This window comes from Podarcis melisellensis, assembly GCF_964234715.1.
Source record: "Podarcis melisellensis genome assembly, chromosome: 13".
Taxonomy (NCBI): Eukaryota; Metazoa; Chordata; class Lepidosauria; order Squamata; family Lacertidae; genus Podarcis; species Podarcis melisellensis.
In genome coordinates this window covers 13918978-13944281 of record NC_138545.1, presented here as the reverse complement: position 1 = coordinate 13944281, position 25304 = coordinate 13918978, and the positions used below count along the sequence as shown (strand labels likewise).

General features: G+C 43.7%; 3 protein-coding genes across 3 annotated transcripts; all 3 read right to left on the bottom strand.

Annotated features, from left to right (window-relative positions):
• Positions 1-1677: 1677 nt before the first annotated feature.
• LOC309356176 (olfactory receptor 11H6-like) lies at positions 1678-2606 on the bottom strand. The gene has a single exon (XM_081887352.1). The coding sequence runs from the start codon at positions 2535-2537 to the stop codon at positions 1785-1787; it is 753 nt and encodes a 250-aa protein (XP_081743478.1). The 5' UTR covers positions 2538-2606; the 3' UTR covers positions 1678-1784.
• A 7235-nt stretch (positions 2607-9841) lies between these two features.
• Positions 9842-10777, bottom strand: LOC309354729 (olfactory receptor 11G2-like; the record flags this gene model as incomplete). Its single annotated transcript, XM_081884992.1, has 1 exon — positions 9842-10777. One exon carries the CDS (start codon positions 10775-10777, stop codon positions 9842-9844), a length of 936 nt encoding a protein of 311 aa, XP_081741118.1.
• A 6711-nt stretch (positions 10778-17488) lies between these two features.
• Positions 17489-23321, bottom strand: LOC309354728 (olfactory receptor 11G2-like; the record flags this gene model as incomplete). Its single annotated transcript, XM_081884991.1, has 2 exons — positions 17489-18119; positions 22987-23321. 2 exons carry the CDS (start codon positions 23319-23321, stop codon positions 17489-17491), a joined length of 966 nt encoding a protein of 321 aa, XP_081741117.1.
• Positions 23322-25304: the final 1983 nt, after the last annotated feature.

Here is a 25304-nt window from a genome sequence, read left to right as displayed (position 1 = left end):
GCTAGAGGCGGAGGCAAGGCTCCAAAGCGATGCTGGAAAAGGGCCCAGCAGGGAGAGAGGCAGCTCATCGGCTGGGGAAGGAAATCAACGTAACACCAGGGATAAAGGGGGGCAGATGGGGGAATCGGCGAGGGGGCTCCAGGACTCCTCGCCGGAGACCAGCGGGGAGAGCACGGGTCTTCCGCTGCCCACACCCACCCTGTGCAGAAGACTTCCGTGCAGGGAGAGTAGGTGGAGACTTGGCGTCAAAGAACTTTGCTGGAAGAGGTTCAAGAAACGCCCACTGACGGATTCTGCTAGCGACTGAACAGCCACGAAGTGAAGGGCTGTCCAGACAGAAAAGGTTTAACCAGGCAACCTAGCCAGGAGTGGCGGCAACTTATGCACGAGCAACCCCTATAACCATTACACTTATGGAATACACATAAATGGCAAAATTTACCAGAAAAATAAGAAATCAAAATAACAAACTTTTTAATAAAAGAATGGAAATGGTTTATGGAATATTTACAAACAAATTACAAACAGATAAGAACATTGGCAGGATTATTGTAATAACCTGTAGTTTTTTAAGAGTATATATTTAAGGTAGATGAATAAATGAGCAAATTTGGATATGCAGAAAATATTAAAAATCAATATAAGGAACCACAGAAAGAAGGGGAAGGAAGTCAAGTTTTGAAATGTTAAAACGACTGTAAAATTCTTGAAATGTATAAAACTGAAAATCAGAAATAAAATTTAAAAAGGAATGCATATGTAAAGAAAGCCTCTGCATAAGCCATCAGAACGGTATTTTGCAAGTGAGACTGCAAATGGGGCACCTCCATGATTACATGCCATGCAATTCTATTTAGACCTCCCAATCTACCTTACAATTTACTGAAATTTTATCCAATTCATTCTTCCTGATTTTTCTTGTCACCAGCGTAAAGAGGGCCACGTTATGAGTCACGGAGACATTAGTTGCCCAGCAGCTATAGGACCCTCTCTGCTGAAGAGAGACTGCTTTCTTGAACAAATGTGATTTAGAAAGCATCTCCTAGGTTCTGTGTATAGGACCAGCTTCCCTCTCCTCTTGTCTCACAGAACCTGAAGAGGCATGAAGAGGGCGGAGCAGAGGCAGACAAGGTGAAGAAGTCTCAGGTTGCTTGGGAAGTGTGGGAATGTTAAGAATAGTAGGAAAGGATATATTGAATAAGTATTATCCTTACTTCACTCCCACTAGTAAGTGATGTAGCAGAGCAGAGTCCCCTCAATATAACTGGAAGGTAGTTTGCAGATTTGTTCGAATCTCTTAATTAAGATTATTTCCTGGTGCCCCACTTTAATCCCTCTTAAAAGAAAGACACAGGAGTCTTTCTGAGTAAAAGTAACAAAAAGTTTACTCACATTTCAGTGCATTGCTAGTAATGTACACCTTTGGCCATCTATTTCCCATTTTAAACATTTTATAATAACATTTTGTAAGTTATTTTTACTTAGCATATGTATTTCACCAACACTTCCCCCTGATATATGCATGTTTATGGACATGTTTCTGGTTGGAGAGCTGAATTGCAAAATTCATGCAGATTTCAAAAGCTAGTTGTGTTTGGTTTCACATGATGTTATTTCGGGAAACAGGAATGAGGTAAGTTTGCCTTTTAATGCTCACTGAACCGGATTTTACCCCTCTCTCCTGTTTCCAGTCAGCCAGCCAGCCAGCCATGGTAGCTCCTACAGAGGGAAAGGCCCCGATCTCTTGGCCAAGGTCCAAACCAACCATCCGCGGATCAAAGCCCCTAATTTCCCTGGAACAGTGTTCTCCTTAAGGCCTCTTTCATCTCCTTGTTCCTCAGGCTGTAGATAACTGGGTTGAGCAAAGGGGTCAGCACAGAATAGAAGAGGGTCACCACCTTGTTGCTGCCCCCTGAAGCTTCGGGAGCCACGTAGGTGACCATGATGGAGCCGTAGAAAAGGCCCACCACCGCCAAGTGAGAGGTGCAAGTAGAGAAGGCCTTCTGTCTCGAGGCGGCTGAAGGCAGCCGCATGACCGCCTTGAGGACTGCAGCGTAGGAGCACATGATGAAGAGGAAGGGTCCAAAGATGGCAATTGAGCTGAGGCTGTAGAAAGCCATCTCTGTGGTGGGGGCTGGCACACAGGAGGAAGCCAGCAGTGGGCCCGGGTCGCAGATGAAATGATCGAGGGTGTTTGGGCCACAGAAATGGAGCTTGGAAATCAGCACGATGGGCACCAGGAACCACAGGAAACCGGACGCCCAGCAGGAAGCTGATAGGGAGCAGCAAAACCGGGGGGACATGAGCATCGGGTAACGCAGCGGGTGGCAGATGGCCAAGTAGCGATCCAGGGCCATGGCTGCAAGGAGGAAGCTCTCGGTGGTTCCCATAGAGAAGAAAAAGTAGAACTGGAGGAAGCATCCGTTGAAAGAGATGATGCCTGGCAGAGGGGAGGACAGATCCCACAGCATTCGAGGCGCCGTGGTGGATACGTAGCACATCTCCAAGCTGGAGAAGTTCCCCAGGAGGATGTACATGGGCAAGCGGGTGAGGCGAGAGTCCCGGAGGACGGCCCACACGATGCACAGGTTCCCCACCAAGGTGAAGGCATAGCAAATGGACAGCAAAGAGCAAAGGAGCAGGCGGGAGGCAGGCGAGAGGGACGGGAAGCCCAAGAGGACAAACCCTGCCGTCAAGCTGGTGTCGTTGACTTGGTCCAAAGGGGGCTGCCCCTGTTGGCACAGAGCGGGGGGGGGGTGATGGTTAACTTTTGCTAGGGAAGGTTTTTAGCCTGGCCAAATGATACACACACTGACCTCACAGTCCTCTTCTTCTTCCCCCCTCCCTGCCAATTTCCGGATGTGTGCAGGCAAGATTATATGGTTAGGGTTAAAAAAAAGCTGGCAACTGTTCAGAGAGAACAAAAATGAAACAGGATTTGTCTAGACATTGTGAGGATAGGACTGAGAATTGATAGGGTTAGCAATTTGACAGGCAGAGGGAAGAAAGAGGTGGAGAATATGCATTATAATTATATATTCATTTTCTTATTGTTTACTTCTTTTCTCTCTAATTAATATTGTACATTGTCTATTACATATTTGTAGCAATGATATTATTATTATTATTATTATCTGTGTTTTTTTCTGGAAAAAGGTAGGGGAACTCACCACAAAGTTTGTTTGTTTATTGCAGTGGCTAAATGTAAGATGTGATTAATAAACTCAAGCCGTCAATGATCTGGATTAGAAATGGCCACAACTATATTGATTACAGATATAGGTGGATTTTTGGCTCAGGCATTGGGTGTATATCTGTTCCAGCGCCCCCAGACAAAAAAATATATATTTAATTTTAAAAAGGTAAGGGAACTCAGTTCTCTTGAGTTCCTGCTCAACCCCCCCGCCCCCGATTATTATCATCTTCATCACCATCTTACCATTATAGTTAGTTGATTGCCTCTGATTTTAACATTTTATATGTGCTAATTATATATAGACATTATAGTAAAATGCTTTGATTTAAAAAATGATATCACATACAAAAAAATTTAAATATTTCAAATACGTCCGTACATTAAACTAAATAATAGTAAAAAGCAGAAAATGTTCAAACTTGTATGGACGGTGGGAACTGCCTTAAACATTCTTTTTAAAGTTTTCATTCATAACAACATTTTCTTGCCACATTTTAGCTCTAAAAGGGGCCCTGAAAGTGACTTAAAATGAACTAATTCTGAGAAGAATTAAAGTTTCAGTTGCTATTACACAAATCTGAGATTGCTTCTGTTGCTGTTGCGGTTTTAAACTTGCATGGTGATATTCGGACAGGTCAGTTTGTTTAATTAGTTTACTGAATCACTTCCTACAATAGAATATCCCAAAGTGATTTTCAAGAATAAATTGCAACATTAAAATACAGCAATATAGTAAAGAACTACATAAACATATTAAAAGGATAATCAGAATTTTAAAAAAAATTACTTATGAAATCTGAGGCAAAAGAAACATAGGCAATGCTGGCATTAGATGTCAGGTGAATGCTGATTTTTTAAAAAATACCTAATTTTCAAGAAAACAGAATTCTCTATTTGTCCGTCTGATGATGATGATTATTAATCAAATTTATGTTTGTGTTTTTCTCTCACAAACACTCACACACATACACACAGAGCATTTTCAATGTTTCCAGAAATTTTACTTCTTTCTTTGAGAACATGCTATTTAGTTAATAAGATATTATTATTATTATTATTATTATTATTATTATTATTATTATTATTATTATTATTATGTGGCCCCCATTCTGTTTATTCTCAAAAACAACCCTGTGAGGGAGTTTGAGGCAGTGACTGGCCCAGCCCAGAGTCACTTAGCAGGGTTTGTGACTAAGCAGAGATTTGAAGCTGGGGTCCAGACATTTCAAGCACTCTTATGCCACTTTGAGAATCATGGCTTCCCCCAAAGAATCCTGGGAACTGTAGTTCATCAAAGGTAAAGGTAAAGGGACCCCTGACAGTTAAGTCCACTCATAAACGATTCTGGGGTTGCAGTGCTCATCTCACTTTACAAGCCAAGGGAGAAGGTGTTTGTCCGCTCTGCAGACAGTTTTTCCAGATCATGTGGCCAGCATGACTAAGCCGCTTCTGGCGCAACAGAACACTGACACCAGAGCAGCGCACGGAAATGCTGTTTACCTTCCCGCCGGAGCGGTACCTATTAATCTACTTGCACTTTTGTCGTGCTTTCAAACTGCTAGGTTGGCAGGAGCTTTGACCGAGCAACTGGAGGTCACTCCATTGTGGGGATTCAAACCGCCGATCTTCTGATCGGCAAGCCCAAGGCTCAGTAGTTTAGACCACAGCGCCACCCACGTAGTTCATTAAAGGTGCCCAAAGCGGCTAGGAGCTGTCACAGAACTACATTTCCCAGCACCCTCAGCAAACTACAGGTCCCAGGATTATTTGGGGGAAGTAATGAGGGTTAAAGCGGTAGAAGTATTTTAAATGTATGGCATAGATGTGGCCCCAGTCTAACTCCAACAGTCTGCCATCCAAGCCACTCCCTGGCTCCACATCCCACTTCCCAAGCCATGATCAGATCTTTTGGGATAATATTTTGGGGCCATTCTGTCAAAGACAACCCCAAACACGTTTCCTGCCTCGATCAGTTGATTCAGGGAGGAACCACAGCTGACTGACAGGGAACATGCTTCACTTGCAGAAAGAACCAGCTTCCCTTCCTGATATCTCTAGTTAAAAGGATCTGGTGCAGGTGCTAGGAAGGATCTCTGACTGGACCCTGCAGGACTGCTGCCAATCAGAGTAAGCGATTTTTGGCTAAATGGGCAATATGGTCTAATCTGGATTAAAGCAGCTCCTGTGCCTTTGTACGCAGAGGACACAAAAAAGGCTATTTCATGTATAATCAAGATTTATCTTGTCATCTTATCTTATTGCAGTATCTGGTTGGACTGCTATTGCCGGACTACTTTATATTTACAAATAAGACTGAAAAGCAATACTCAGCTGAGGACAAGAAAGAATTATTTAACAAAACTCCTTACCGCATGTTTGGGCAGATTCAAGGACGACATCTGTCATGTTAATTTGTTAAATTCAGATCTAGTGCATGGGAAAACTGGAAGGGGGAAAATAGCAATCAATTGAATTACACACAGACATATTTGCATACGATTATAGCAAGAAACACACAATGCATTAATTCGTATTTTACTGTTGTCAAACATGCACTGAGCTTTGGATCTAGGCAAACCTTCTCAAGTTTACAACTTCAGTGCAGACTAGGCTTATAAGGACCAGTGGTCTGTAGATACCACCTTGCTAAAGCTAAGCAAGTTTCAGTTGGGTGTGTGCCTGGATGGGACCTGAGAAACCAGGGGTCAGATCCTTATTTGGCCATTAAGCTCCTTGGGTGAAGAAGAAGAAAAAGAAGAAGAGTTTGGATTTGATATCCTGCTTTATCACTACCCGAAGGAGTCTCAAAGCGGCTAACATTCTCCTTTCCCTTCCTCCCCCACAACAAACACTCTGTGAGGTGAGTGGGGCTGAGAGACTTCAAAGAAGTGTGACTAGCCCAAGGTCACCCAGCAGCTGCATGTGGAGGAGCGGAGACACGAACCCGGTTCACCAGATTACGAGTCTATCACTCTTGACCACTACACCACACTGGCTCTCAGTCGGTCACCAGCTCTCAGCCTAAGATACCTCACAGGGCTGTGTGGATAATGTGAAGAGAGGGAGAATCATGTGAGCTCCTTGGAGCAAAGGTGACAAATAAATGCAATAAATGCAATACTACTACTACTACCACTACCAATAAAAATGATGGAACCCAAGCTGTGATTCCTCCATTAGAAGTAATTCCTGCATAGCAGAGGGCTGGACCAATGACCCTTTGTGTCCTTTCTGGCTCTACAATTAAGGCTACGTGGAAGAAAAATAGGGCATGAAAATAAACAGGCTTTAGATATGCATCATTGGAACTTTCTATCCCTCTCCTTCTCCCCTGTCTTCAGAATTTCAAGCAATGCTCAGATGCAGGCACAACTAATAATTCTGTTTACAGTTCTGGCAGACAAAAAGTGGATGATCTTCTAGGTTAGAGAAGTGCAATTCCTCCAGAGTCCATTATTTTATGTTGCTTCCATGAAGGACAGTAGGGTACAGTGGTTAGAATAGGGAAGATCCCCTTCCCCCTCCACCTCGTTCTGCAGAATAGCTGCCTACTTAGGCTGAGGGCTTTGGACAGAGGGAGAGTGCAAACAAGCAAACATACCTTACCTCTCCCGAATACTTCTCTGCTAGCATGACCCTGTCTTTAGTTCCAAAGAACTGGCCGGTGAAAGGAGGCTGTTATGTCAGCTCCTCAGGCCAGAGCCTCAGGGGACCCTTATCTCCAGAGGGTGATGGGGATGCAAAGATCTGGATAGTGACAGTCGCTTTATCAGAGCTGTGCTAATATTCCGCAGGTGAGCTGAGGAAGAAAGAACATTATATGCTTGCTGGAGAGAAACCAGGGAGGATTTCTCCAGATTCGGAGTACTCACCCGATGACATTTGGAGTTGCTGCTATAATGGCTTTTTTTGCAGTAGACATAGTTTCTCTTTGACTGTTTAAAAATGTAAAAATAAAAGCCAAACAATGGGATATTATTATTTTCCCCATCAAATGTGGTTGTGGAGTGTGCTATGTTCCCATGTCCTTTATTGAGGAGCTTACAGTGGTTTTTCTTATCAGCAGTATTTATATTGGCCACCCAATGACAGGTGGGTGGGACAACTCACCCATCAATCACATGGCACCATCATGATAGCACAAGATTGATATGTGGGCTGTTCTGCCCACCTGTCAAATTTCTTTGCACTGGTTGTTGGGCACTTGGGAACCAAAGTAAAAAGGGTATTACCAGTGATGTGTGTGGTATTTTGGGAAATGTCAAGCCTAGGGCTGGGAAAATGCTTCTTTCTCATGCCCATCACCTGGTTCTAGACATCTGCTGTGCAAAAGAGTTCTCCCTCACACAGCCAATACCTGACAAAGCCAGGTTTCTTTCTCCCTCCACCATCAGCTGATGGGAGACAGAAATAAGTCTGCCTTTTGCTGGCATCCTAAAAAAAATTGCAGCACAAACATTTCACACAATAAGGCCAATTTCTTAGAGTAAATATTGTTGTGCACCACCCCATTCTCTGAGCGGTGCGAGATTCCAGTGATTCCAGGCGCTTACCTAGGGTTCGTTTTTCCCTTTGGAAATGAGGCAGAGCAGAGACTGTGGTGTCTTTATGATATATGGTTTATTTACACATATAGACCACCTGGTCCTACAATGGAGGGGTTCACAGTATTAACAGCCCAAGAAGGCCTTATTTCTTCCAGAGCCACAGCCTTGGATTCCAGCAGAAACCAGACTGTCTTTCCAGCTTGCTGCTTTTCATCTAGCTCACATCACTGCAAGTCTCAACTCCCAGCTCTGACTTTATTCTTCTAACTATCTGCAAGTTGAGGGAGGGGCCCCAGCCATTTGCCATCTCACACAGAGTCCTTAATGGCCCCTTAATGGCCCATCACCATTCATGTTCTTCTCAATGGCCCATCACCCAGGCGATTGTCTGACCAAGAAGCTAGCCTGGCTTATATTTTAACATTTGCTGGATCCGGGGGGTTAGAAGTCTCTCGGCATACAGTTTACCGCCCCTCCCAAACTCATAACACTACCCATTCCCAAGAACAAGGCATCTGTCCCCAGATTTACAAACAAGCAGCAAAATACAACTTCCCTATAGAAAAATAACGAATTGGCAAAGGCAATTAGAACACACATAATCAAAAACCAGTAATAAAACACAATTACACTTTTAACACCATATTATTCCTTTCAGGTAAGTTTCCAGTCCACCAGGATCTCTTCCAACCTCCCTCCTTCTCTTTGTGCACAATCCTGTTCACAGTTCTGCACCCCAAAGCAAATTACCCAGTCTCCCTCATTTGGCATCCCCCAAAGATAGGTTTCAACATGTGCAGCATTATCCAAAGACCTCGGTCATTCTTTCCCTTGTGCCACTGCAGCATGAAACAGCTGTCAGAAACACACACATTTATCTGAAAAATTCCTAGAAATCATTAAACAGTTCCCATTGCCACAAATGCCTATTTTCTGTATTGTTAGGAGTTTGGGAGGGTCAGTCTGGATGATACCCTTGAATCTTTTCCAGGCCTGTGATCCTGTATCCAGCGAGGGTTAGACTCCAGTAGAAGAGGTTGCTGAAATTTGGTTGGACAAATATATTTGTAAAACAGTGGCCTTAGCTGGCCACTTAAGTGCCCTCTTCAGTATCTCAAGGTATCTTCAGTATCTCAAAGAATGACCAAGGTTACAATGGAGAACTGAGTTGAATTGGGTTGAGTAGAACATATAAAGGGCCACAGAACATAGAAAAGCAACAATTTATAATCTACACTGACATTCCTTTTCAGTGAGAAGCAGAAACACCAGTAAGAAGTTAAAAGCGGAATACTAAAAACCAATGCAGAAAGCTGATCTTTTTTTTTTAGCAGATTTATAAAATGGGTACCAAGTGGTGTACACATGAAATTGGAGCTAAAACATGACCCAAGTCCACAGTCGAGATAAGAACAAATGTACATAAAAACACCATTGCCTTAAAAAAACAGCAATAAAATCAATCAAATGTTTAAAACAGATATTCAAGCATCCCTTTGGTTAGTTACTGTTGGCAATGAGGTTAGTAATAGCAAGCTAATGGGTTTTTTGGGGGAAGGAATATTAATTGCCACATGGTATAAGAAAGTATGGCAGTTAGCTTTGATAGGAAAAAAATGACTAGCAAATTAAACAACAGACTGGCATACATTTATTAGGCACACAACTAAACAGAACAGGGCAGAACCTCCCTAACACTAAAAAAATTACTGGCTAGTATAATTTTAAACTATAATTTGTTTATTAACTCAGATAAGCGGCGGAAACACATTATTTTAGGGGGTCTGGCTGTATGGCCATCTGTAATCTCATCTCCTGGGGAGGGTGGGGTGGGTTTTTTTTTTAAATAAGAAAATAAAAATAAAGAACTACATATAGGGTATGTCTGTTATATTCCAACCATTGGCTTGGATGCTAACCATAGCTGTAACGTTGTTTCCTCCTCAGAATCTCTGATCCACTTCGTTTATTTGCTGTTGCATTTGCAGTCCAACTTCCAGGAGGCTCAAAAACAGCATTTTACTCTTACTACAACCCCTGTGCAGTAGGATACACAGAAGGAGAAGCACTTGCTCCCTGAGAATTGCACTTGAGGCCTTCAACATCCTTGAAGCAATGTTCTCTTCAATGCCGCTATCATCTCCTTGTTCCGCAAGCTGTAGATGAGAGGGTTAAGCAGAGGGGTTACCACAGAGTAGAAGAGAGTCACCGCTTTATTGCTCCCTCCTGAAGATTCTGGGTTGACATAGGTGACCATGACGGAGCCATAGAACAAGCTGACCACGGCCAGGTGGGAGGTGCAGGTGGAAAACGCTTTGCGTCGGCCTGCGGCGGAAGGGAGCTTCAGTACCTTCTGCAGAACAGTGCCATAGGACGCTACAATGAAGAGGAAGGTTGCGAAGATGATGAGGGAGCTGAGGATGTAGCAGGACATCTGTGTGAGGGGTGCTGGGCTGCAGGAGGCAGCTAGAAGTGGGCCTGGGTCACAGACAAAATGATCCAGGATGTTGGGGCCACAAAAGGGGAGCTGGGAAATGAGGATGATGGGCACCAGAAACCACAGGAAACCAGAGATCCAGCAGCAAGCTGATAAGGTGCCGCAAAACTGGGGAGACATGAGCATTGGGTAGCGCAGTGGGTGGCAGATGGCCAGGTACCGGTCTAAGGCCATGCTGGAGAGGCATAAACACTCCGTTGCCCCCATGGAGAAGAAGAAATAGAACTGCAAGAAGCAGTCATGGAAGGAGATGATCCCTGGAGGTGAGGCCATGTCGATGAGCATCCGAGGTACCGTGGAGGTGACGTAGCACATTTCCAGTCCGGAGAAGTTGCCCAGCAGGATGTACATGGGCATGCGGGACAAACGGGTGTCCCTGAGCACAGTCCACAGTATGCTGAGGTTCCCCAGTAGGGTGAAAGCGTAGCTGGCGGAAAGGAAGGAGCACAGGAGTAAGCGGAATGTGGGCGAGAGGGAGGGGAAGCCCAGGAGAACAAATTCAGTCACTTTCCGGCCGGTGGCGTTGGACAGATCCATTTGACGCTCCTGTAGATGCACAACATCATTGTGAAGAACAGGTTATAAATTGTATTAAGTAAGTAGGTAAATAAACAAATCTGTAGATTTGGAGTCTATTCTTATGGGCCTTTCCTTCTTCAGTTCATATGTCTCTCCTCTTTCCCCATGTTTCAACAACCTAGTTCATCCTGTCTCCAGTGTTCGTGTCTATCTCATGTCTAGGCATATTACACCAAGCTACAAGGAAGCTTAAAAAGCATTGTAAGGGAATGGGTGGCAGTGGGAAAGGGTCACATTGAGGAAGAGAGCCACAAATATCTAATTTTTTAAAAGAGGGACTGAGGGAGCAGTTTCTCTATAGGTGGTAGTGTCCCCAGCGGCGTAGCGTGGGTTGTCAGCACCCGGGGCAAGGTAAGTAATTTGACCCCCTAACCCGGGGCAAGGCAAGTAATTTGCGCCCCCTAACCCCTAACCTGCCGCCGCTGCCAGGTTCTTCTTGCTGCTGCCTGGTCTGGTCTGGTGTGGTTCTCTCCCATGCTCGGTGCTGCTCTGGGCGGCTGCTGCACTGTCCCTCCCCCAGATAGTCCCTCGCTCTCTCTCCGCACCGCACGCCTGGCACCCACCCCCTCCACAGTGGGCGGCAACCCAGCGGCTCGGATTCGCACAGCCAGCACTGCAGTGAGAGAGAGTGAGTGAGCCAGGTAGGGGCAGAGAGCTGCGAGTGCGAGTGCCCCCCCAGATGTTGTGCCCGGTGCGGCTGGCCCCCCTGCACCCCCACGCTACGCCACTGAGTGTCCCCAACACATGTATCTGTTCACTGATAAAATACTGTAAGAACAATAGTCTCTCATCCACCTGGTCTAGGGAACCACCCACTAACACTGCCTCACTCTTATCTGGATTGAGTTTCAGTTTGTTGGCTCTCACCCAGTCCATTATTGAGCCAAGACACACCAGTCCAGCACTCAATCACAAATGCCATATAATCCCTTCACTTTTGTGCTGAAATTTTTATTTAGATGGTCCATCTGCAGGTGGGAACATGTTCATTTTTTAAATCTATGCACAACAACCCTTAGTATAATTTTATTAATATCAAGTTACAATGCTGAGAAAGCTCCTCCTTTCAGACCCACCACTTCAAGCATGCCTAGGCACCCATGTCTTCCAAACCATTTGTTGTTCCTTGAAGAAAATGCTGTGGAGCTGCACAGCCATTTGGAAAGGGAGCTATTTGAAAGAAAAACCAACGTGAAATTAAAGGCTCACCTGGTCCACAGCTACTGCCTCCCAGTTCCAGATGCCATCGAGTTCTGGAGATATCATCTTGAGAAGAAGGCTGATGTCTTGAAATCATAGGATGAAGCCACAGTGGAACGTTATCTCCAGAGTGCAGCACAAAAACAGACCTGTATTTTTTAATTGCCATGTTTACGAGAGCATATTTATCAAGTGATACAGAGGAGAGTTATGAAAATAGGGTCTCCCTGGCAGCAGCATACTGTGGGTTGCTGGTGCCCAGGTTGGGCAAGCCGCTCCCCACTGGAGCCAAGTGGGGGTGTGCTGAGTAGCAAGCCTATCCATGCTAGAGGGAGCCCAGCAGGCCACAGCAGCCCATGGCAGGTGAATCCTCCAATGCCCATGCAGAGGAGCGCTGGACCGGGCCATGCTGGGGTTGCCCCTTGCCTGCCTTCCTCCATCCATGCCTGCTCACTGTGGGCCTGGGTTGCTCTGCTGCCTTTGCCAGGGCAAGATGGGGATTCTCATAGAAGCTGGCCCCTGCCTGCCAGAATTGTGCACCTGGGGCCATGACCCCCCTGCCACATGCTATGCCACTGCTCTCTGGGCCCCTAGTTCAAGGAATGTTACCAAATGGCAATCCCAGTAATTTCCCCCCTATCCCTAGGGTGAATGTAAACGAGAGAGAGAGAGAGAGAGAGAGAGAGAGAGAGAGAGAGAGAGAGAAGGAAGAAAAGAGAAGCTTCAGTTTCGAGACACACTGAAAAAGAGGCTGTGAGTGAGCTTTCCCAGAAGAATAGAATGGTAGAGTCCAAACGGTTCCTATGGGTTCTGTAGTCTGACCGCCCTTGCTTTGAACTCTGGAATGTGAACAGCATCCTTTAGGGTGCTACTACAAATATTCTTATACGAGACAGTAGATTTGCTGTTTGGAGGAGTGCATATGAAGACAGCCTCTGGCAAATTGAGCATACAAAATCAATAGTGGGTCCAACAGTCAAGAAGGTGGTTTCTGCATGTGCTATAGAGGGAAATGAGGGGCAGGTGGGAAGGTAGCCCATCTAGGAGAAGGAAAATTCTGATACTAAAGCTCTGTTGCCTTGCAGGACATCCTCAGCAGAAGAAAAGGCTAAGGAGTAAACCCAACACAATTCTGGAGTCCCTAAGACTGTTGGATGGCACCTTGTACACCTCCTTCCGGCAACTTCTTCAGCCCCGCTGGTGCCAAATGTATTGCTCTGCTTTCCTTTGGACCACATCAGTGAGGCTGAGAGTGGGGTCTTGTTGTTTTGGCAGCCCAGGACCTCAGTACACACTGCCCAGGCATGTGCCCCAGGGACATCACTTGGGTCTGCCAGCACAGCAGTTTGACTTCACCCCCAAAGGCACACTCCATTGTCTTGAGACAGATAGAGGCCAACAACAGAAGTGATACCTTGCTGAGAAAGGGGTGAAGTTCACCGCATGTACTTTGTTGAAGGAAAATATTATGAAAATGATGTATAGATGGTATTTGACCCCTGTAAAATTAGCAAAGATGTATCATAATTGTGATAATACATGTTGGAAATGTAAAGAAAAGAAAGGAACATTCTTTCATATGTGGTGGACCTGCTCCAAGGTGAAAGACTTCTGGGAAAAGGTTTATAATGAATTGAAAAAAATGTTGAAATATACATTTATAAAGAAACCAGAGGCCTTTCTTCTTGGAACAACAGGTTTGGAATTGCCCAAGAAAGATGTTACTCTATTTTTGTATGCCACAACTGCGGCTCGTATTTTGTTAGCTAAAAAGTGGAAAACTCAAGAATGACCAACAGTAGAAGAATGGCAGATGAAGATGATGGATTGTATGGAGCTAGCCGATCTAACTGGAAGAGTCTGTGACCAGAAGGAGGAGGAACACCACGAAGAATGGAATAAATTTAATGATTATTTAGTTAAATTTGTTAAGCTAAAATAACTGGAAATAGCTTCCAGATACTTAAAGGGCTTAGGATTGTATCTATGTCAACTGATAAAATAATATGTTTAATACAAGAAGGAGAAGATTTAAAGATGTTAATGTTTAATTTAAAGGGTATTAAAATTGGGATTTGGAAAACCGTTATAAGGATATGCAATGAAATTCAACTAAGGGGAAATGAGGAAGTCGTTTTACAAAGTAAGTAACTGTTATTTTCAATAAGGATATGATTTATGTTTGTTATGTTTTGTTTGTTTTATGTTTTTGTTTGTCGTTGATATTGTAAAAACTAATAAAATTCTTGCAAAAAAAGAAGAAGTGATACCTTGCTGTGTCTGAAAAACGCACCTGTTGTTTAAAGGTTTTCAGGCAGAAGGCTGAGCCAGAGGACTTTGCAGCCATGTGGAGGACCTTTTGTTCTAAACAAATATGATTTCATTTGGAAATATCTATGATATTTTCAGATGCATCTGTTTATAATGTTCCTCCAGACATGGACTCCATGTATGATTTAGTTTTTCTATTTTGCCTCTGTGCTTTTCGGTGACTGGTGACCTTCAAAATATGGGGGGGGGGGCAAAAGGGCTTGGCCCCCAGGAACGGGCACCCCTGATCCCTGCATCTGTAGGCAGGGCTTAGAATGTCACCTGTCTAAAATCCTGGAGAGCCACTAATAGTCTGTGTAGATTCGTGCTGAGCTCAATGTATGAAATATCTGTTTCTGCATAAGGCAGCTTCCTATGTTCTTACGTTTAAACTGTTTCTTTCCCTTCCAGCAACCACCTCCACAACCAGCCCAGTGCCTCTTTTACATGACTACCGTATTTATCAGACAGTAGGATCAAGGGGTTAAGAAAATGTGTGACAGCCGTGTAGAAGACTGTGGCTATCTTAGTGAGAGCTGATTGCCTTTCTCCATGTGAAGTAAACCCCTGCCACTGAGCCATAGAAAAGTGTGACCACCACAAAGTGGAAATACATGGTGGAGAAAGCCTTTCTACAATTGCCCTGGCTAGAGGTTTCATCAGAGTGATCAACACTGGCTCCCCTTCCTCAGGACATTTTCCCTGTGTGACAGGCCTACAGTTACTCTGGCAACTTCCATTTCACAGATCCAAGAATGTTCCTTTGATGGTCCATTGTAATGGTTCTAGGGGATGCTCGTGTGTAAGTTGTCACCACTCCTGGCCAGGTTACCTGGGTGAACCCTTTCTGTCTGGACAGCCTCTCACCCGTGGCTGTCTCAATCGCTGGCGGAATCCGTCAGTGGGCGTTTCTTGAACTTCTTCCAGCAAAGAAGTTCTTTGACGCCTAGTCTCCTCCTACTCTCCCTGCGCGGAGAGTAGGAGGAGACTAGGAGCCCCCTCGCCGATTCCCCTCCTGCCCCCCCTTCTCCACTGGTGCTACGCTGATTTCCTTCCCCAGCAGATGGGCTGCCTCTCTCCCTACTGGGACCCTCTCTGGCATCCCTCTGGAGCCTTCCCTCCGCCTCTGGCTCCGATGGCAGTTCCCTGACATCCATCCTTTGTCATGCTTGAGAACTTCCATCCCAGGTGAAAAATAAGCTTAGCCTGCATTTTTACCCTGCTAAGCTATCTCTCACCCAGAGGAGGACTCCAAGCATTTAGTAATTTCTAGCAGCCAGTAATTTCTAACATCCACTAACTGCTTAGAATTACAGGCGCTTGTGCACCCCAAAGCTCTAGTACCCCAAATCTGCAAAACTATGTTAAAATAATATTCTGTTCCATATGGTGTTGTCCTGAAGAAGCTGTTCAAGAGGGAAGGAGGACTTCCACTTGCTCATCAGAAAAATCTCCCTGCATACAGAAAAATAGCTTGACAGTGAGTAAGCTTGACCTTGCCTCCTTTCCTGAAATGCTGCTTATCCAAGCAACTGATACTAATCTCGCTTCCCTGCTGGACCTGAAGAAGGCACTGAAATCCAAGCTAATATGGGAACAAACAATGGGTTGACTGTCTTGCTTCCCCTAATTACCCCAATGGAGATCTTTAAAAACAGCCAGATGCAGGGCACTGATCTCCTCCCCACTCCGGGGGCGGGGGGGGGCAACTTGACCCTTATTTTTATCATGGTGCTAAGCTACCTCTTAGGAACAACCCAATTTGCATCTGATATAGGAGAGAGCCTTGCTGAAGTGTGGATTGCCCTGAGCTGCTGAAGAGGGTCATTTCTTAAAAGCATAGAGCAATCCAAAAAAGCAAGAGACAAATATTTTACCTTTAAGAGGAAGTACATGCTCATTTTTTGGAAGGAAAAAAGCAACTGTTCTTCATGGGATAACACTGTAGAGAAATGGGTGATATCCATTTATCTAGCACATGAACAAAGATTCTACAGGACAAACCACATCTAACATGTCTCATTGTGTTAACACATTATTTTATTCTGGTAGATAGCCGTGTTGGTCTGACGCAGTCAAAATATATATAAAAATAAAAAAATTCACCAGTAGCACCTTGGAGACCAACTAAGTTTGTTCTTGGTATAAGCTTTCGTGTGCATGCACCCTTCTTCAGATACACTGTATCTGAAGTGTATCTGAAGAAGTGTACTGTATCTGAAGAAGTGTGCATACACACGAAAGCTTATAACAAGGACAAACCTAGTTGGTCTCCAAGGTGCTACTGGACAATTTTTTTATATTTTTAAATATTATTTTATATTAGCATTAGCAATTTTTACTCTCTCCAATTCAGTGTTTATAAAATCTAAATCTGAACAATGCCTTGAGGTTGAGTAAAAAGGGTACGTGTGTTTAGTTTGCCATGTTTCTTATTTCAAAATGTAACTAAAATTAATTTTAAAAGTGAAATTAGGTAATTTCTCATTAAAAAATGCAACAAAAATAATTTTTCTCCCCCATTCCTAAGCGTAACACACACACAACACCCCCCAAGTCATGTTGTTATATAAAGGAACTGTTAATCAGTTTAATTTTGTTTATTACATAATAGATACACCAAATAATTCTGAGCCGATAATGTTTGACCCTTGCATTCTACTTCTCAAAGGAAGAAATAGACATTCTTATAGTGTCTTGTGGTTGACAGGCAATGAATACTCCCATCCCTGACCTTCTCCCCAGCTTAGTTTTTGGAACAGAGCTGGTCCAAGACATTTTTCTGCCTGTGGACAGAAGGACACACACCCCTGTCCCAAAAACTTGACTGTCAATATAATCTTTTTAAAATTACTGGCGACAGGACAGCACCCTCCAGTTGTCCCAGTGACAGTGGAATCATGTAGGGGGTGACACAGCCCTGGGCTCCAACATCTCACCAACACTCCCCGTCATCCAGCATCCATTGCCTGAAGCAGCGATTTCACTTTGCCCAGTGTTAGGGCTGGTCAGTTTTTTGGGAATCTTAACTGAACATTACAATGTGGTTGAGGAGGGATGTTCATTTTTCTGGTCAAAACAAAACACATCCATGGTTTCTTCAACAGACTGATTAGGTATTGCATCCTCTTTCTTCTTCTTCTTCTTCCTCCCACTTTTTCACTCTGTCACGATTCTGCTCCGCCATTTCTCTGTGTTCCTCAACAACCGTCCCAGTGCCTCTTTCACCTGATCATTCCTCAGGCAGTAGATCAGCGGGTTGAGAAAGGGAGTAACAGCAGTGTAGAACAACGTCACGGCCGCATTGAGATCTGACTGGCTTTCTCCACGTGGAATTAAATTGACGGCTGCTACCGACCCGTAAAAAAGTGTCACCACAATTAGATGGAATGATATTGTGGAGAAAGCCTTCCTACGATTTCCCCGGCTAGAGGCTTTCACCAGAGTAAGAATCACAACACCATAGGAGAGCACAACAAATAAGATATTGACTAAAACCCCAGAAGCCATAGAAAGCTGACAGATGAAAGGAACATTTCCTAGTGGGGGGCAGGCCAGGGACATAATCAGCCCAGGATCGCAAAGCAGATTATCAATGATGTTTGGCCCACAGAAGGACAATTTGGAGATCAAGGTCACTGGGACAACATTCCACAGGAAGCCAAGGAACCAGCAAGTAGCCACCAGGGCATAGCAGGAATCCAGGGACATGATTTGTGGGTATCGCAGTGGGTGGCAGATGGCCAAGTAGCGGTCCAGGGCCATGACTGAGAGGAAGAAGCATTCGGTGCTTCCAAGAGAAAAGAAGAGGTAGAACTGAGCCAAACAATCGCGAAAGGGGATGATTCCTCCATGAGGGGACGCCAGGTCAAAGAGCATCCGGGGCACAGTTACACTCACATAACACACTTCCAGCCAGGAGAAGTTGCTCAACAAGACATACATGGGAAGCCGGGATAAATGGGTGTCCAGGACCACCAGTGTGATAATCATGAGGTTCTCGGCCAAAGTGAGAATGTAGAGGGTGGTGAAAAAGATGAGAAGCAGGAAACGTTTCTGTTGCCCATCTCCAAAGCCCACCAAAATGAATTCCTGGATGGTGGTCCCATTGGCCATCTCCATCTGCAAATGGATAATAGAACCATCAGCCCATGCCATAAGCAAGTATCAGCTGCCTGTCTCATTATCTGGAGGACAAAATCTATGCAGAAATGCCTATTAGGTGGAGTGAGAGAGGGGACTGTTGTAACCCCCTTCCCATATATTTCAGATCCCATTTTGTCACCATATGCATCTTACAGATATGTTTTTAAACCCTGGTAGCTAAGCAAACACTGAGTTAGTTGTGTTTACCATAATGTGTGAGATTATCCATAGGGAACATACACCTGCTTTTGTGTGTGTAGGGGGGTATTGTAAAGCCATTAAATGTGAATAAAACTGCTTGAGTGAGAAGTCTTTATAAAAACTTAGTTTCCTTCAAGCTCTCAAAATATATATTTGCATAATAACAAGATGTGGTAAGAGAGCATAGAACAATGGAGGTTGTTTTGATAAGCAAAAACACGTCTGAAATGCTTTCTAAAGAATATTTACTTTGCAAAGTCCTACCAGCATGATCTCTCTGGCTTTGTCCAAAAGAAGAAGAGAAGAAGACAAAATATAATGAAGATTAAGATGTCAAATGTCGCCTGCAACTTTCTCTTGACAGACTTATATAATAAAAATGGGCCAGCCTCTACTATTGTTCTGTTTCCCTGTGATTTTCACACACTGATTTTAGCTCTGCTCTCTGGATCAACAGGAAACAAGTCTGCTTCTTCTTTGATCTGATAGCCCTTCAGATATTTGGAGCTGAATAGTAGAGCATCTCCTTTGCATGCAGAAGGTCTCAGGTTCAATCCCCAGCTTCTCCAAGTAGGTCTGGAGAGACCCTTGTTTGAAACCCTGGAGAGCAGCTGCCGGTCAGTGTGGACAATGCTGAGTTAGATGGATGGTCTGACTCAGTATATGGCAGTTTCCTATGTTTTTCAAATGGCTGAGTCAACTAGGAGACTTTGCATGGCAAAATCAACTAGGAGAAGATCAGCTTGGAGTGGGGCAAACAGAAGCAGGACAAAATATTCTGGAAAAGGTAGCGAGAAAATGAAATATTTACATGTCCTATTTACATAGGATGTTGACAAGCTGGAAGGTGTGCAGAGGAGGACAACCAAGATGATCAAGGGTCTGGAAACCAAGCCTTATGAGGAATGGTTGAAGGAACTGAGCATGTTTAACCTGGAATAGAGGAGAGGTGATAGCCATCTTCAAATATCTCAAGGGCTGTCACATGGAAGATGGAGCAAGCTTTTTTCCTCCTGCTCTGGAAGGTAGGACTCAAGTTACAAGAAAGGAGATTCCAATTAAAAATCAGGAAAAACTTTCTGCTTGACAGTGGAACGGTTGGAATGGTCTCCCTCGGGAGATGGTGGACTCTCCTTCCTTGGAGGTTTTTAAGCAAAGGTTGGATGACCATCTGTCATGATTCTATGATTCTACATGCTAACAATATCCAACAACTTTAGATTTTGTGCAGGAAAATGGGTGATCAGGATATGAAAATGCCTTACCCAGAGTGATCGTCTACCCAGCTTTCTCTTGAGGTGAGGGTTAAGCAGGACCACTAAATGACTTCCTTGAAATGAGGGTCTTTCCAAATGTTGTTCATAAGAAAACTAAACAATACATTGCAACTTTATGCAAGACTAAGGTGATGCTGCTTAATAAAAAATTAATATACCATTTAATTGCCAAGGTGGCTGCTGCCAGTGGTGGACTTTGGGCTCTCAAATTTCAGCAGTGCCTGTGTGCCACTAAAATTTGGTGCCCCCTGCCTCTCGTGCTCCATTCTACAACATTGTTTTGGCACCCCTGCAGTGTGGCACCCAGTGAGATTTCCCAGCAGCCATGCTATCTCAGGGTCTGAGTTGAGGAAAACAGGTTTGAATTAGTATCAAGAGTGCAGCTGGGAAATCTTGATTCTATGCTCAAAGGGCTTTCTCGGTAGTGGCGCCCGTCCTGTGGAACATCCATCAGATATCAAGGAAATAAACAACTATCTGACTTTTAGAAGAAGGCAACCCTGCATCGGGAAATTTTTAATGTCTAATGTTTTACAGTTTTACAATTTTTTATGTGCTGTAAGCCGCCCTGAGTGGCTGGGGAAACCCAGACAGATGGGTGGGGTAATAATAATAATAATAATAATAATAATAATAATAATAATAATTCCCCTTACTCTTATTTCTCCCTCCCTTTCCATGCAAAACTTTATAATAGCCTGTTTACATTTCCTTGAAAAACCAAAATCTGAGCATTGCGTCACCCATTCAAACCCATCCCTCAATGTTCTCCTTCTTCCAACCCATCTTCCTTTGGCTTGGTAGCAGTCCCATTTTAGTACCTCAGTAGCTTTCAAACTCTCGATCTAGCCAGCTGTGGGGACATCACATGCCTTGTCCTTCTGCAATAACAAGCAATCATGGGATTGTTTGGGTGGTAAGAAAATGCAGATAAAAGCTAGAATGTCTCTGATAAGTATTTGGTGGCTCTGGGGAATATGCCCCTTAAGAACCTTGTCATTATCTACAGAAACACCATCTCTTTAGGGGTTTGCGGCCTGCCTCTGCCACGGTGAAACACAGGAAATTCCTACAGGTATTTCTTGTTTACCTGGATTCTGTTTTGCTAAACACCTTTGAGCAATTAAATTGATGGAACGCTTTTCAATGTGTAATGTTATATTATGCTTTTATATATGTTGGAAGCTGCCCAGAGTGGCCGGGGCAACTCAGTCAGATGGGTGGGGTACAAATATTATGATTATGATTAATTATAGACAAGGCTCTTTAAGTTTAGTATAACCACACAGAAAACAACCATATTGTTTTATTTGGTTATGGTGCCATCGTTGTGCAGGGGACTTAACAAAAGAAGCTAACAACACAGAATTAGTCCCAGTGGAAGCAACAGTGTCAATGCGTACAAAGAGCTCCGCCATTTTCAGCACTGCTTTCTCCTCTTCTCATCTCTAAAGAGATGGTGGCTCCTAATTTGTACTCTGCTGCTAGCTTCCAGTGTGAAAAGCCAGCATGAACACCCATGCAATGTGTGTAGTCGTGTAGATGGGAAAAAGCTTTGTTCTTTAGTGTGGCAACTGGGGGGAAAGCGAACTTTTTACACAACATGCAAATCACAGGATGTGGTTGGGGACGATAAATGAGACAATGGTTTTGAAAAGGGATAACACAATGGCAGGGAAGCTCATCTTCCTCTATTTCCTCTCACCTTCCTTTTGATCTTGTAAGGATGCCAATTTGGCTTCTCATCGCTCCAGCCTTAAATTCAGTTTTCCACATTTCCATAGGAATTTGCGATTTTCTATCATCTATGTATTATCTATATCATCTATCTATCTATCATCTATCTATCTATCTATCTATCTATCTATCTATCTATCTATCATCTATCATCTATCTATCTATCTATCTATCTATCTATCTATCTATCTATCTATCTATCATCTATCATCTATCTATCTAACATCTATCTAACATCTATCATCTATCTATCTATCTATCTATCTATCTATCTATCTATCTATCTATCTATCATCTATCTATCTATCTATCTATCTATCTATCTATCTATCTATCTATCTATCATCTATATCTATCTATCTATCTATCTATCTATCTATCTATCTATCTATCTATCTATCATCTATCTATCTCTATCATCTATCTGTCTACCTATATCTAAATCCTGTTTAATATTCACCGGCATTTTAGGGAGTATTTCACCTAGTAAACACATTTTGGTATTCTTTTATTTCTTTATAAAAATATTTATCTAAGGTCTGCTACAGTAAATCTCATGTACAGAAATTCATAATCTTATAAAATGTCCCAGTAAAATCATGATACAGGTCAATGAAGAGCAGTGGGTCAAGGTCTTAAAACGGCTAACATGGTGTTTTTTTGTTTTTTTACCAAGTCAACTTTCTCTTCACCAGTCCCATCTTCCTCCTCTGCAACCTGCCCACTGCCTCCTTCACCTGATCATTCCTCAGACAATAGATCAAAGGATTCAGAAATGGTGTGATTGTTGTATAGAAGAGCGTTACTACTTTGGTGGCCTGTGATTGGCTTTCTCCACTTGGAGCTACATACATCCCAGCCACTGTGCCATAGAAAAGGGTGACCACCACTAGGTGGAAAGATATGGTGGAGAAGGCTTTCATCCGACTGCCCCTTCTAGAAGATTTCATCAGGGTGAGAATCACAGCACCATAGGATAGCACAACAAAGAACAGGTTGCCTAAAATACCCACAGCATCCATGGAAAACTGGTAGATGATGGGAATGTTTCTGATTGGGGGGCAAGCAAGTAGGAGAATTGTCCCAGCATCACACATAAAATGGTTTATGATGTTGGGGCCACAGAAGGACAACCTGGAGATCAAAGTAACAGGAACAATGTGCCATAGAAAGCCCAAAACCCAACAAGTGGCCACCAAGGCATAGCAGGAGTCTCGGGACATCATTTGTGGGTAACGCAGTGGGTGGCAGATGGCCATGTACCGATCCAAAGCCATGGCTGACAGGAAGAAGCACTCTGTCTGGCCAAGAGAGAAGAAGATGTAGTATTGGAGGAAGCACTCATGGAAGGAGATGACGCCACATGGGAATGCCAGGTCAAAGAGCATCCGGGGCACAGTGGTGGAGACGTAGCATATCTCTAGCCAGGAGAAATTGCTCAACAGGATGTACATGGGTAGCCGGGCCAATTGGACATCTGCATGGACCAGTGTGATGATGGTGATGTTCTCAGCCAATGTGAGGATGTAGAGCACAGCAAAAATGGCAAGGAGCAAGTGCCGCTTCTGCTGCCCAGTTTGAAAACCCAGCAAAATGAATTCCTCAACTGTGCTCCCATTGGCCAGCTCCATCTTAAACAAGAGAAGAGAAGCACTGTTGCAAACCATTAAGAAGTATTGCCTGCATCTCTCTCTCTCTCTCTGTTTCCATTGAAATCAAATGATGAGTAGGCATGGTCTTTAAGGAGGGCAGAAGTACAGCCAACCTCTTTCCATCTTCATTTTAACTTACATATGATTATTATCGAGAAGTACCTATTTCTTCTAATTAGGTATCAGATATGACATATAACTAGTGATTAGGTTCCATGCATTTTACCTTTATTGATTTATGTATTCATTTACTTATTGAAAAAAACTTATAGACTGCTTGCTCAGAAGACCCTTTGTGTACATAATAGCATAGAGAGAAAACTGAAAAACAAATAAATTGCAGCCAGATTATACTGCTTATGTCCAAAACATGTTATTACGCAATCATCAAGATTTGATTAATCACGCTGGTCTTGAGGGATAAGGAATATAGGAAGCTGCCTTACAACATGTCAGACCATTGGTTCATCTTCATCAGTATTGCCCACACCTATTGGCAAAGGCTCCTCAAGGCCTTCAGAGAGAGGTCTCTCTCTCCCAGAGCTACCTGGAGATTGAACTTGTGACCTTCTTTATTCAAAGCAGCTGCTCTAGAATTGAGCCATGGTCTTTCCCAAGTATTCTGAAGCTATCTAAGACTGCTAAAATATATGTCACAGGAAACTGGAAGAAAAGTCCCCCTATCCTCATTGTTATGTGAGTAATATTTGAGAATATGGAATACTGCAGGTCTTTCTAAATGTGGGGTAGATACATTTTAGACCTCCAAATTTTGTTGGACACCCTCTCTGAGTAATTCTTAGGACAGCTCGGTAAAGGTAAAGGTAAAGGACCCCTGGATGGTTAAGTCCAGTCAAAGGCGACTATGGGGTTGCGATGCTCATTTCAGGCCGAGGGAGTCAACGTTTGTCTACAGACAGCTTTCCAGGTCATGTGGCCAGCATGACTAAACCGCTTTTGGCACAACAGAACACTGACAGAAGCCAGATCACACGGAAACGCCGTTTACCTTCCCCCCACAACGGTACCTATTTATCTGCTTGCACTGGCATTCTTTTGAACTGCTAGGTTGGCAAGAGCTGGGACAGAGCAACGGGAGATCACCCCATTGTGAGGATTTGAACCGCCGACCTTCCGATCGCCAAGCCCAAGTGGCTTAGTCATTTAGACCACAGAGCCACCTTGTTTCTCTCCCTAAGGCAGGTGCTCCTTCTATTGTTCTTGTTATTAGTCTGTAAGCTTTTCTGGGATTACAAATTGGGTAGAAAAGCTACAAATAGATAAGTAAGTACGTGATGATCCTCTCAGGTGATGCTTTATAATGGCGAATCAACATTTATTTGCCCATAATCTTATTTCTGGAGAAGGGAGCCCATTCAAATTAATTCCTCTGTGTCTCTCACCCCAGTCTTCTTTGCCTTGGTAAAGGTTTCAGTTTCTGTATCTCAGCATGTTGGGTTGGGTTGATCCATCCAGCAGAAGGCTCACCACAATGGCTGTGTCCGAGTTTGGAGAGGGTGTTGCGTGTGAAAGAAATATATGGTTGTTTCCCGTGTCTTTCAGCTGTGAACTGGGTGTACTCTGTGGAAAGAGATGGTTGGCCTGTCTGTGGACTAATGCTTGAATGCTAAGGTTATATTTTCAAGAGCCTTTGGAGACGTGTCTCTAAGGAACGTTCTCATTATTCACCAAAACAAATGCTCTTTGGGGACAGGCCGTTTTCATTTGCTGTGGTGAAACACAGGAAATTTCCACAGGTAATTGTCCATTATTTTGAGCTGAAAGCACTAAATTGTCCAGGGCCTAGGATCCAGATTTGGGGCAAGAACCCTTTGGTGAGAGAGAGAGACCCAGCAGAGATTTAAAATTACAAAACATGTAGCAAAGAGGCTGCTAGACCTTTAAAACAGCCCCCTTCCAGTTTTCTTCCAAAGTTTCCCACTTCCCTTAGCATAGAAAAAG